The 13,889-nt window shown below is 45.0% G+C and overlaps 1 protein-coding gene across 6 annotated transcripts in view; it reads right to left on the reverse strand.

Annotated features, from left to right (window-relative positions):
• Positions 1-13,889, reverse strand: part of NTRK2 (neurotrophic receptor tyrosine kinase 2) — a 663,657-nt gene that overhangs the window by 436,009 nt on the left and 213,759 nt on the right. For 4 of the 6 annotated variants that reach the window (XM_069625859.1, XM_069625857.1, XM_069625862.1 and 1 more), the window contains 2 exons: positions 12,477-12,506; positions 1,168-1,259 (listed from right to left, as the gene is read on the reverse strand). In XM_069625859.1, the coding sequence (XP_069481960.1) occupies positions 1,168-1,259; positions 12,477-12,506 (122 nt within the window). The remainder of the gene's footprint in view (positions 1-1,167; positions 1,260-12,476; positions 12,507-13,889) is intronic. The other 2 variants (XM_069625860.1, XM_069625858.1) reach the window with 1 other exon arrangement.

Below are 13,889 nucleotides of genomic sequence, written 5' to 3' on the forward strand. Positions count from 1 at the left end.
CGCTTTCTTTTTAAAATAAAAGTATAGGAGCAGTAAAACTTAAAAACGCAGAGAAGCTCCACACCCAACCGCTCCTGCCCACTTCGATCACTGAGGGAGTGGTAATTGCATTATCCTATTTTGTTTTGAATATGATCTTCAATTTGAAATGTTTTATTTTAGTCGATTTTTTGGCCGTTGAATAGTTATATTACATCACACACACACACGATAGATTTAAAGCAAAACAGACTCAATTTCCTAAATGTTCCTAGATATATAGGCTGGGCATAATTTATCAGCAAGTCAGTTTGGGAAAGCTTTTTTACCAAGATGCCACCTTAATGCACATGTTTCAGTGTTCTGAACCCACTGCTCTCCAGATGTTGTAGACTACGACACCTGTAATCCTTCACCATTGACTATGCTGATTAGGGCTGATGGAAGTTGTAGTGCAAAACATCTGGTGAACCTAAGGAAGGTTGCAGGCCCTTGTGACCTGATGGGTGGGAAGGCATTGGGCCATGGATCACAAGGAGGTTCTGTCTCTATGTTTGCCATCCATCCCTAATCAGTTTAGTTGTGTTGTCCTCTGAATTGCTTTGTGGCATTTGCAGGTGAAAAGGGAGTGACACTACAATTTAATTTGCTGCATTGATCCTGTATTTCCCATTCTCTTGGGGGTGGGGGGGGTTGGCATTTGCTTGTCATTAAACCCCATTCCCCTTCAACCTCCAACCCTAATCCTTTCTACTGTCCTGCTATACAAAGGAGCCAGATGTGTTCAGTGCAGATATGAGTGTTCAATAAAGTTCTAGCCCAGGTCTCACGACTGATGGTTCAGTCTCCGCCAATGATTCATCAGCCCAAACATGGATAGGCCTGACTGGATCATTGCAGGTGCCACTAAAGAAGACAACCATTGGATGTCAAAGACACCTTAATTAAATCAGAACATTGTTCTGACAATCCTCTCAGTTCCCCAGAAACCTTCAATCAGAAAAGGTGGTAAACGTGACAAAAATCAAGATAGCAGAAAAAGGACCTTTTGGAAATCAGAGTGAATTTATGTTTAAAACTCAGACCCCACCCCATACCCACCCCCCATGAGTGCTCAACTAAACCTCTGATCACACAGCCACCCTCCCCACGCCCCAGAGAGTCAGACTGGAGCCCATGGGCACTCACCGTGATGCTGTCTTCTTTTCCCTCTGTCGACACATTGGTGAACCTGTTATCTGTGGTTTCCCGGAAGTCACTGGAGGTGGTGTCATAGTATTCTTAGAAGAAAAAAGAAACATTCTTTGTCTTCACTGTCGTTATAGTAAAAATCCGAAGAACAGATTATCATTCCAATCTAAAGTATATCTGCCAAGAAATAAGACATATCACCTTAGGTGGCCTTTCTGGCAACTAAGAAAATATACCTTCTGCAAATGTTGACTTGCTTCAAATTTTGCATGCCATTTGCCATAGCGCAACACACTTGGGTGGTGAAAATACATTTTACTTCAATGCATTCCTGCACCAGGGAAAGTGTTGACCAGTTGCAAATATTGTGCACAAAATCATTGCACAAGTGCACATTTCTTGTAACATGGGTTCTATGCTCCATCAAGATGTATGAAATGTAAATCTAGCCAGAGGGTGGAGTAGTCACCATGAAATGTTATAAAGCTAGAGCAGATTCACAATAAGCCTCATCACGCCAATTCTTAATGCATTCCGCAAGCTTCTGCACCAAGAAATGACAAATTCCACCATGGAGGGAGATTATGGAATGCAGGTCAAATGCAGGACCCCTGGAGGGAGATGTTTAACCAAAACCTCTTAAAAGAGAGGGATTTTGTTGACGCTTCCTTTTAATTTGTAAAAATAATTCTCCTGCTGGTTCATGGTAATGTCCGCAGGTAACAACCCACCCTGATCCATAAGTAGGGACATACAATGCACTTTTCCTGTTGAGTTGCATGGATGACTTCAGAGGGGATTGTGCTTGCTAAAGAGGTGCTGATAGAACTACCTCAGCCCAGGGGGCCCTCTTATTCTTATAGTGTACACTATGTAACAATGCATGAATAGTGTACTACCTCTAAATAAATCACCCATGGACACATAACCCTACCTAGGATGTGGGATCCAATTGCAAAACACCTAAATGTCCCAAAGAGCTTCTATGCACAGTTGGACACCTGTTTCACATCCAATCATGAACACTATGTGCCAATCCCACTGAGGATTATCCCCCAAACCAGACTCAAGGATCAGGAACATGGGGGTGAAACGATCAGCTGGTCAGAGCATCAACTATGGAATTCCTAGAATCCCATCTGAGGGATAACTCCCCCAAACTAGGCTCAAGCATTAGTAAACACAGAGGAGAAACCATCAGAGGATCTGACCATCAACTATGGAATTTCTAAAAGCCCATCCAAGAAATCACTCCACCAAACCAGGCCCAAGGATCAGGAACATGGAAGAGAAACCATCAGAGGATCTGACCATCAACTATGGAATTTCTAAAAGCCCATCCAAGAAATCACTCCACCAAACCAGGCTCAAGGATCAGGAACATGGAAGAGAAACCATCAGAGGATCAGACCACCAACTATGGAATTCCTAGAAGCCCATCCAAGAAATCACTCCACCAAACCAGGCTCAAGGATCAGGAACATGGAAGAGAAACCATCAGATGATCAGGCCACCTACTATGGAATTCCTGGAACCCCACCTGAGGGCTAACTCCCCTAAACCAGGCTCAAGAATTAGTAACATGGAGGAGAAACCATCAGAGGATCAGACCACCAACTATAGAACTCCTAGATGCCTACCTGAGGGATCATTCAAGCATAACTTCCTTCATAGGAGCCTTCAAGACATGTCTCTTTATAAGCTCCTTAATACGTTTTTTTAAGAAAATGTTTGCACAACAAATACATTATACACACGTTACTTCCTTAAAACCACACTGAACTCTCCTGTAGATTGAAACACCATTCATAACAACTATCAATTGAAATAAATATTAAAAAACGATTAGATTCACAAACATCTTAGCATTTTATGTTGACAAAGGGTTTCATTAAAGTGCTGGCCCTAAAGCTGTATACTAAATTTGACGTCCCGATCGAGCTATATAACCTAAGACCTGTCACATCAATAATGGCTCATCATACAACATCACCATCATATCTTGATCTCATGGCTCACACCCTTTTGAGGCAGTTGATGACAGCAAAAACCGTAACATCGGTGGTGCTCTGCCCATGCACAGTAATGGCATCCCTGCAGTAATGGACACCCACTGTTCTCAGTGCCGGGAGTCAACAGTTGTTTCTATCCTTGTCATATGATAGGCAACAACAAAGAAGGTGTGACACATCTTTGCCACCAGATGTGCAGGAGAGGCAGATACCATTGCCACCATCCCTTCATCTCTGCTTCAAAACTGCAAGGTGTAGCGTGCCAAAACGCAGTTTAGGACAGAGCCACCTTACACTGCATGGTTCTTCTTCAACCAGATGCTTCCCAAAGCCCAGTTCATTCTCATAGGCCACATGTCTCTCCATGAAGACATTCAACAGCATCAGGACCATCCCTGCGATAGAAAGGGGGCATGCGCGGCACGATATCTAAGCAAAGGAGTGCTGTTGCCTCTGGCCTGGCAAGAAGGAACGTTCTGTCCCAGAGAAGCCTCTCACGACTTGGGAGATCCCGGTGCTGATTCAGGGAATCCACAAGTCTCCCGCTGCTGATTAGCCAACAGTGGCATGTCAGGGCATCACAAAACATTTCAATTAATTAAATACATATTTAAGTGATTACTGTCAGATACCTACTTTCCCAAGAACGTATTTTACTAGTCTGGAGCTAGAGGCTGCATCACTTCTTCCAAGGTTGTACCAACATCTGGAAAAAGATGACAATGTCAATCTTTCTGTTGGTCGCTGGAGGTGAGCAGGGCACTTCTTCCTTTGCAGGTCCTCAGCTGATGGGCGTAAATGCATTAAGACATTAGTCTCCACACTCCGCTAATCAATCAATAACTCAGCCAATGAATTGTCTAGCCAATCAATAATCGCGGCAGGTCCACTGCTGGCTGAGCTATCACTGTCTATTTCTTTTTTTTCATTGTTGTCAAGTTTAAGACAAAGTGACTCAGGTCCAGTGTTTCCAATGTCAACAACTGAGAAGAAAAGAAGAAACTTCAGTGTGACACGAGAATGCACATATCCTAGAGCTTCAAGGCCAGGTGAGAGGACTGCATCCCTAGAGGCTATTTTATTTCAAATGACACATTAGTAGGGATGCACAATGCGATTGTGCTTCATTGTTTACATTGTAAACAAGGTCCTTACAGGAATCTACTCAAAAAGGCTGATGCTTGGATATTTCTTTGCGAGCACGGCATTGTGTTCCTCTAGAAGGGGATACGGATCCTGGACACCGGTGCACGCTTGCGAACTTTTACTGGCGGGAAGGAAGGCTACCTGAAGTAAGAGTATGCTGGTGCTCCGAAGTGCTTGTGACGCCACCGTCCATAAGTGCGTGAGCGAGTTCAGCGGTGTCTGCAAGTTCGGGATGATGCTGCTTTCATGTTAGGACGGAGCGAACCCCATTCCTGGGACTGGGCCGGCTTGGATAATGGTGCGCTGCCTAGTAGATGGTATTTTCTTCTACCCTACCTCCCCTGTCTTGTGTCATCTGTGAGTCTGTACATGTTCCTCTCGCTGCTGTAGAGGACCATTAACTTGGCTGCTATTGGCCACCACCCTGGCAGAGATTTTGTGGATTCTTGAGGGTTGCGCGCAGTTGCAGCTCCCTCATCCCAACTGCTGGTCAAGCAGAGTCAATGCAGTTTCTATATTATTTTATTTTTTAGATAGGACTAAGCACTTGCACCAATTTTCGGACATATGTATCAGCCATTGATGTGCGATTTTCAGAATTGTACAAAAGTTGTACTATGATAAAGATTGACTGCTTTTCAAACACTACTGTCTTGTATTATCAGGTCAGTTCCTTCGTCTGCACAAGTTTCGAATGGGATAAGATGAAGCTGGCATCTGCAAAACCACCCTACCTTCTTCAGGACCATATTCTCTTTGACCGAACTCCTTGTTCACATTTAACACCTTTCCTTTGTATCAGCATGTCAAGTAGCACCCTTGTTAAAAGAAACTTCTGGCTTTGAAATGGTTTCACTTGTTCACGTGCAAGGGTTATGAATGGCTCTGGCCACCGCGGCAGCAGTGTAACCCGCTGGGGTGCTTTTTATCCTCACCGCCGTTAGACTCTCGACTTTTCAGAGCCCCCTCTTTCCCTCATTTCTTGTGTAGCCTCTGAGAGCTAAGCAGAGCCTCACTCTCGCCTGAAGGCACCTGTGGCCAGCGTTCCGCAAGTTCATGTGTGCCAGGGCCCACATTATCCGAGCGACAATTCACATTCGTTCAAAAAGCTTTTGCTCCAAATCATTTTTTGACCCCATTGAAAATACCATGAAAAATAAAATTGTGCCAGTGTAAAGTTGCTGTAATAGAGGCCCTGGAGGTTCCCTTTAAGCGTTTTCTTCAATCACTACATGCACGTGCATTCCTTGGGGTTCTGTCCACAGAACAGAGTGGTGCATCAAGTGATATAGGGAACTTGGCTTAAGGTGTGTATAGCACCAGTCTTGCATATATATTTAATTTCTGCTATGCCAGTCACTCGTACATATTTCGATGCTTTTTGGTCCAAATAAGACTTTTTCAGCATGTTCAGTTTCACATTCATCCAGGAATGTCTGGTGTGAGTAAACCCCCCCTGAACTGTGAGCCTTGCATTCCCAACCTTTCTATGGCTCAGAGAATGTCGTTCCCAATAAGCCGGACTCAATCAGCCCTTAGGTCAGTATTGAGCCATAGTAGCGTCCATTCACAAGCAGCAGCCTCCAAGGCATTCGGTAGGCAAAAGCAAATCTCTTCACCAAGAAGATCCTGACCTTATGCTATAGGTCCGAATAAGTCACATGATTTCTTCCACACTCAATGGAATTCAATTATCTGCTGTGCCCAGATCTCAGGTGACGCCAGTCAGCGGCTCAGTCGTCAGCCACCCTGCCAAACATATTGTCTCCACTTTTTCCTGCCATTTTTCTTTGAGAGCAGGGAGACTCCACCGCCAAGTGAGGGGAACTGCAAAGAAGGTGCAGCTGTGCACTTCGAGGTCACTGGGGACGTCGCAGGCAACGATCGAGCCTGTCAAGCTGCCCGCAGGGTGTAAAACCCACCCCTCTTCATTGCACTTGTAGTAACATTTTGCAGAAAGAGTAAGTCAAGGAAAATGGTTGGTGCAAAATATGGCTAGAGGAAAATTTTGAGAAAACACCATGCAGTTTTCAGTCTGTTTTGATGGCTTGTCATTGCCGCTCACTTTAGTGCAAGTGCCCAACTCTAAGCTTCCAGGGATGCTTTCCTAAAATGTTTTTGAGATAAATCTGCGCCCTTCTTCCACTTCCTTTTCTGCCACGGGGGTGTTCTAAGAAGGAAAGGCAGCGTACGATGGCAGTGCATCACTCTGTGCGACGTGTGTATCCGACTTCTCTACATCTGGTTCCCCGGCGCCCCACGTTGCCACTCCCTTTGTCATGTGATGGCTGCTTTTCTCGCCGACAAACAAAAAAGGCACCCAGCACCGAAGCACATGCTGCCATTGGCCAATGCTTGTGAGACGTCAGTTCAGGCGGTGAAAATCCCCTTCCACAATATTTTAAAACGGAATTTCAAATTTCCACTGATTTTCCTGGCAACATTTTTTCTGAAAAACACAACCGCCAGCTGTGTTTCCAGACCGTACGTGGCCATCATGTTTTTCTTCAAAGGTAGTTTGCAGAATGCACTCGCGCGACTCAGCAGCGCCGAGTTCTCATGAGACACGCGGTACCCGAAGCGCGCTTCCTGGAAGGAAGCCGGCACAGCACAAAAGAGCAACGGAGCAGCAGCAGCTCCCGGTGTTCCTGCTCTAATGGGAGAACAGGAGCTGCCCAGCATACAGAGACATCATAGACTTGCCAGAGACTCATGAGTACTCATGACAGTGAAGTAACTGTCCCCCACATATATTGCGTTGCTCATGTAATCATTAAAGCAAGTAACCAACATCTAATTAGGCCTGTTTATTCTACATCATAATTGGCAACGACGATCAGACTGATATACCACGACCAATGATGCAAGTTGCGACACCATCCGCACCGTTTCTACAAACTCCAGGTAAGCCCACCATAAAATGTCCTCAGTGGGAGTCCCTGTTTGTGACAAATGTGGACGCACTGGGTGGTGTGGACTTCACAGCTGCGAGGAAGAGGGAAAGCTTCTCAACGCATTAGGAGTGTAAGGACAAAGAGTGTTTGCCAGCCTCACGCCAGAGGTGATTGCGGTCGACGACGATAATCTGTACAAGGAAACTTTGAGGAGAATTGTCAAGAGATTTTCCAGCAAGGAGAACACTGTACTACATAGAATGAAGTGCTACGGCCGGAAACAGGAACCCACTGAACGTGTGGATGATTCCGTCATGAAATTGCGTGAGTTGGTGGCGCTTTGCAATTTTGGTAATAATGCAGAAAACATGATTTGTGACATGCTCACGTTACATCTTGGAGAAAGAACTTCAATTGGACAAGGCCGTTGAAAGTGCGAGAGCAGTAAAAGAGACTATGGGCAGATGCAAGGAGTTTGCTGATAGCCCAGTGGCTATGGAAGTCCAGGCTGTGGTGTTTAGAGGGAAGACAGAGAAGCAGTCATTTGAACTCTGAGAGGAGAGATGGTGTAGAAGGGAACCCCTCAAGTGCCACAGATGAACCAGTACACAGCACTTAGCCAATGACAGAGAATGTCCTGCGATTGACAAAGAGTGTTACAACTGCAAGAGGTTCAGGCACTTCACAGTCACATGTAAGTGGTGCAAAAAAAAGTGAAAGCCATACAAGCCGAAGAAGGGGATGAAGGAAACAGTTTGTTTGAAGAAGAAGGAAGACCAACCATAATAATGGGTAATAAATAGCTCAAGGGCCAGGAGGGCAAAGCCACATTGCATCCTCAATGTAGATGTTAAGGAGATGAGAGTGATGGGCGATTCGGGGTCAGATCTGAAAATACTACCCATCCACATATATTAGGAAATAGTAGGAAGTGACAATGTAGAAGTGTTGAAGACCAAATAAAAGCCCACTGTATTCAAATGTGCCTCAATACATTTGATAGTGTCATTGAGTTTAAAGGGAGAGAAGCCAGGCCCGACTTTACTTTGCAAAGGAAGGTCCAGCGGTCCTGGGACGGGACAATTAACCCAACCTTTAAATCAAGCTAGATCCCAGTAAGGAGGACCAAGTAATGGTGGTAGATGCAGGAGGAGCGCCGGTATCAAAAGAAGATTTCCCCAAGTTGTTCTCTGAAGGGTCTAGTAGAATCAAAAACTATGCACATAAGATAATGGTCAGAACCAATGCAGTCCCTATAACGAACAAGGTACGTCCAGTGCCAGCAACAGCAAGGAACGTGTTGAAGCTGAAACTGGAAAAGATGGTGAAAGAGGGCATCATTGAAGAAGTGTAATCTGCAAGTGGTTGAGTCCAGTGGTGCTAATCAAAATACAGAACTCAAACGATTTGAGGGTATGCAAAGACCTTTGCAGTCTAAATTTGTTTTGATTGAAGAAGTCAGTAAAGATTCCACAATGATGAGGCTCACTGAATGGTTTAGGAGAGGCTGGCTGTAATAAAAAGGGCCATCCCAGAGGGTATGAGGCCATATTGGAAAGTGGCTGAAGACACCTTCGAGGCAGAATGATTGATAATCAAGGATGATCAAGTGATCCCGCCATTAGGCATGAGAAAGATCCTCCTATATAGGGCCCATTCGGGACATTTAGGAAGTACCATGACACAACGCTGGGTGCGTGAGGAGTACTGGTGGCCTACCATGGATCAGGACATACGCACGATGATCGACAGATGTCATGAATGTCTAAGCAGTGACAAGAGGTTGCAGACAAGTGCCACTAATACCCACAGAAGTCGCGGACGGGGTGTGGCAAAAGTTAGGCTTGGATTGTATTGCCCCCCCTGGAAGCTATGCCCCCAGAACATCGATATGGTAGTGGTTATGATTGACTATTTATCAAAGTGGGTGGAAGCTGAATTTGTGCCGAACATCACCACCACGACTGTGATTGATGTGTTAATAGCAATGTCTCAGAGGGAAGGACTACCAAAAGACATTGTCACAGACAATGGAGTTCAACTGGTCTCATGTGAAATGGAGACTTTCATGGGAAAAAAACATAAGGCAGATCAAAGCAGCACTGTACCACCCCCCGGCCAATGGACTGGTGGAAAGGGTGAACAGGTTTATCAAAGGAGCAATACAGCTGGCCACGGCATCCTGAATTGACCCATTAAAGACAGTTAAGGAAGCCATAGCAGCCCACTGCTTGACCCCCATTGGTATCACCCAAGTGTCACCGTTCCATATGCTAAGGGGGAGAAGAGCGCCGTCCACCCTGGTACCTCCATGGTTGTCAAGTATAAGGGAGGATGAAGAGGTGAATATGGAGGATGTAGTATGGAGGATAAAGAACAGCAAGATACAGATGAACAAAATGGAGCAACCAGTGAAGAGCAACCCAAAGTCGAGGAGTCAGAGAAGACAATAGAATCAAAATCTGGTTATCGCGCAAAGACCAGGTTACTGGGTCCAAGTTCAGTTGACCAATCTAGGTAGTGCAAAGAGGAACCAACCACGTCTTCAGCCAAGATGGCCGCAAATGGAATATGGAACGAGTGGCAGTTTTTCAGAGATATCAGCCCCACGGGGGAGTAAGAGCAGAGAAATGAACACGAGAAGACCCCGACCAGGTGACAGCAAAGGAACATGATTCAGACCAACATGGGGTACTCCTGATAGAAGCTGAGACGGAACTAGAGCAGCCTGACCTCAGTCCAGAAGTAACTGACATGCAGACCGACGGGGGAGAAAAGGAGAACTGGCCCAGGAAAGAATGGAGAAGACCGGTGAAGTATGATGATTATGTAATGGGGTAAACTGTTGGTGTATTTACCAAAGGGAGGTATCTAGAACACACTTGCGAGATTCAGTAGCAATTTCTCAATGAGACACATTCTACGTGAAGCGCACTTCCAGGAAGGAAGCCGGCAGAGCGCGAGAGAGCAACGGAGCAGCAGCAGCTCGCGGCGCTCCTCCTCTAGCGGGAGAATAGGAGCTCCCCAGCCTACAGAGACACCAGAGACTTACCAGAGCCTCATGAGTACTCATGACAATGAAGTAACTGTCACACATATATATATTGCATCGCTCATGTAATCATTAAAGCAAGTAAACAACATCTAATACGGCCTGATTATTATACAACATAGTTGTCAAACATCCGAGTAGTTGTCATCTGATTTTTAATCGTAGGTTTTGGAGTGGGGAGTTACTTCTGAAGTCAGAATAAAAACGAATGGAGGAGCGTTTAAAAGAAATCTCAGACGGACCAGATGTGAGTAGCTCCTTGGAAAACAGAATGTCAGGCCTGGTGAGAATGGCCATATGCATCTGCAGTAGTTACGGCACGCTAAATCTGGACACACCAAAGTAAACCAGTCACAGACCCGGAAACAAGTAACTAATCTCATTAGGAATAATTAACGTATCAAAATAATGGAATCCATTTGTTCAATGGTATTTTTTGGTCAGAAGGGCGAGCTTTGTCTTTAAGTATTATTCCAAAAGCGAGGGAAATGGTTTGCATGCTCTAACATGGGAGCATCGTACTCTGTACTTCGCAGTACTGCAATCAGAGTGCAATCAGAGTGCGTGGGTACGCAATGATGTCATCCTAAAGCAGGAAAATGCCAGTGATGAATTCAGAGCTAATGGACATACGAGCTATGCTCCAGGGAGACTTGTGAGTGCAAGTGAACCATCAGAGCACACGGGCATGCGTGGCACACAGCAGTGCGCATGGGTAAACGGATCACACTTTGGTGCACCAGTGAATGACCGAGGTGGCATTGGAATGCATAAGGATTCAACAGTTAAATGAGGGCAGACGGACATGCAAGTAATGACACCATAGCACACAGAAATGAAAGCATGTGGGCATGCATGCACTGGATGGCATTATAACGCAAGGGCATGCAAGTAATGACATCGGAGCACCTGGTATTCAACTGTTTAGTTCTGAGTTCATGTGAAAATTAAAACGCCATGCCAGAGAGACATCAAATTGCATGCACAATCCTTTCTCAACCAGCATCACAAACCATTCAGTGGAACAGGTGGGCTAGTGCAATGCAACATTCCCGAATTACAGGGTCTTGTTTTCCCACTTGTGCCTTTACTCATATATTCCAAATATATTGGAGTGGCCTGATGTCAATGTTTGAAAAGAATTCATGGTATGAACCAGTGTGCCCAATTAGAATTGACCCATCACTCATTGGAGATGGATGACTACCAGTTACCATTGGTCGAGCAGGCACCGGGAGTGTCTAGGGTAACTAGCACTATATGATGCATGTGATAATAGCAGTAAGAAAGCCACCTGGACCATGAAGAAACACCGCTCGCGACATGCCTGAATATGAACAGTCACACTCAGTCAAGCTGACCAACAATGTATTGCTACTCAGAAAGAGGGATCGCAATTTTCTCGTGCCCTGCGTTCATTCTAATCACGTTGTCTGCACAAGGGTCCTATCTGTTTCTGTGTGATCTGATGGATAGGTATGGATGCTCAGCGTGTAGGTTGCAGCAACCATATACTTGATGTCCATCAAGCACCATGCATTCACTGTCTGCATGTATTTCTGTGTCTTCTCTGCAGCTATAGCCCCAGTGTCTACCTCTGCTCGATTCCTCGCTTCCTGTCTCGGGCAGCCAGTCACATGGAAATACAATTGGTGCCTTCAGGCAGGTTCTCGTCTTTAAAAAGAAGATGGCCGCCATGCCCGAGAGTTGAGAGGTTACAAAGCAGGACGGTGCTCGCATTTCCAGTGACATGTACATAATAACAGTGTGGCCAATGGAAGTCTAAAGCACATTCCTTTCAGGGGGTTCCTGAAAGAAATGAGCCGGAAGTGAAACTTGCAATAAGTTGCCCTCACATTTTCATTTTTAATCTTTAGCATGCAATGGGCCACTTTACGAAAGGTCTAATCAAATAACATCCAATGATTTATGTGGAGGGACAATATATACTCTACGACCTTTCATTAGCAATCTACACCCCAGACGCACCAAGAGACGGGGAGTCCAGGGCCGCGTTGGGTCTAAGAGGCAGGGAAAGAGGTTCTGCTATGTTTCAAGTAATGCCCCCTAGGCGCTTCTTCTCCCAATAATTAACTGAGTGTAACTGTTCATTTTTTCAGCCGATTTTCCAGCTGTGTTCAGTTATTTAAATCATTTGTTTTCTTCAATTTTACATAAAGGAAATTTAATTGGAATTTGTACCATAAAAGGCAGGGTCGGTAAATCCTTTACCTAAATAGAAAAAAAAAAAAGTTTGTGAGAATTTGTAAATTTGGCAAGAGAATTATCACCTGTTACTTAAAAATGCAGTTTGGTGCTGGAAAAAGTGAACAGACGACCTTGCATCCTTATCCCACAGTATGCACAGGCTCCCTTTTAAGGAAAGAACGCATAAGATCACAAAATGGCAGAACAGGAATATTGCATATCATGATCATGCTTATTCTCTCCAGAAATGCACAGGCTGGCACAGTGCATGAACACCCGCCCACACAGGACAGGAAGAAGCCCTAGAGGGAGGCAAACGTGCTCCATCAGGCCGGGGGCGGGGGGGGCGGCGCTGCAGTGCAGGGGAGGGGAGGCGATCTTTCATTTGCTAGAGGGCCAGAAAATTGAATTTTGCCCCCCGGGACCAGGATAAAGAACCAATGTAATAGGGCCTCCAATCAGCAAGTGAAACGTGCTTGACAGCTGTGCCATTATAGTCAAATCTTACTCATGAAGTGGCAAAACAACCTTCCATTATGCCCCGCCCCCTGACATTTGACCAACAGCTCTCATTAGCAGGTAATTAGAGAATGTATGATTTTTGATATACTCCTATAATAGATCTCTTTGTTTTTTGTTTTTGTTTTGATTATTAGTTGGCATTTTAGCAATACATATAAGATGAAAATAGTGCAATGGAGTACAGATAGGAGGGAGATGGGAATTGAAAAACAACACAGAGCTTGGGAGCTCTGTTTGTCTTTTTGCCCACCCATGGCAATGCTAATCCCTGTACCTGCCCTTGCCCATACAAATGAACCTGTGTACCCAACACTAGGCCTTTTAAGACGAGGTAGTAATACTTTGAGATAGATGGGGATGCAGATCATACTCAAACATCAATAATCACAGTGACCCAGGAAGTTGGCAAAGTACGTCTGTTTTAATATCAATTGTCTAAAAAAGGGAGTATAACGAATATCAACGAACATCCTCTCGATCTTCTCATTCAGCGAGTTTCATAAAAAACATAGCTTATATAGTAAAAACCCGTCATCACTGACGTCAATCTACGTGGCAAACTACAAAAACCTACTTGGGAAAGTGATTGGCTTAGAGGGAACATCTAGGTATATGTTCCATACTTGTCCGGGAAAGTGTTTGGGTCTCTAACATCAGGTGAGCAACTAAGTCTTCCTCTAGTGCAAGTCACTATGAACATCATCAAATTCATAACGTCCTATTGGTCAGACAAACTATAGGGTTCTCTATTACGTGGCCCTCTATAATTGGTTGGCACCTTTGTATCCCTCTGTAATATTCCACACATGCTAGCAGCACACAGGCTGGCACCCAGGTGGTGGTGGGCTGGTCATGACCATAGGTTTCCACCTAATTAGCCTGCCA

This window comes from Ambystoma mexicanum, chromosome 6p (genome assembly GCF_040938575.1).
Source record: "Ambystoma mexicanum isolate Mex_15411 chromosome 6p, UKY_AmexF1_1, whole genome shotgun sequence".
Taxonomy (NCBI): Eukaryota; Metazoa; Chordata; class Amphibia; order Caudata; family Ambystomatidae; genus Ambystoma; species Ambystoma mexicanum.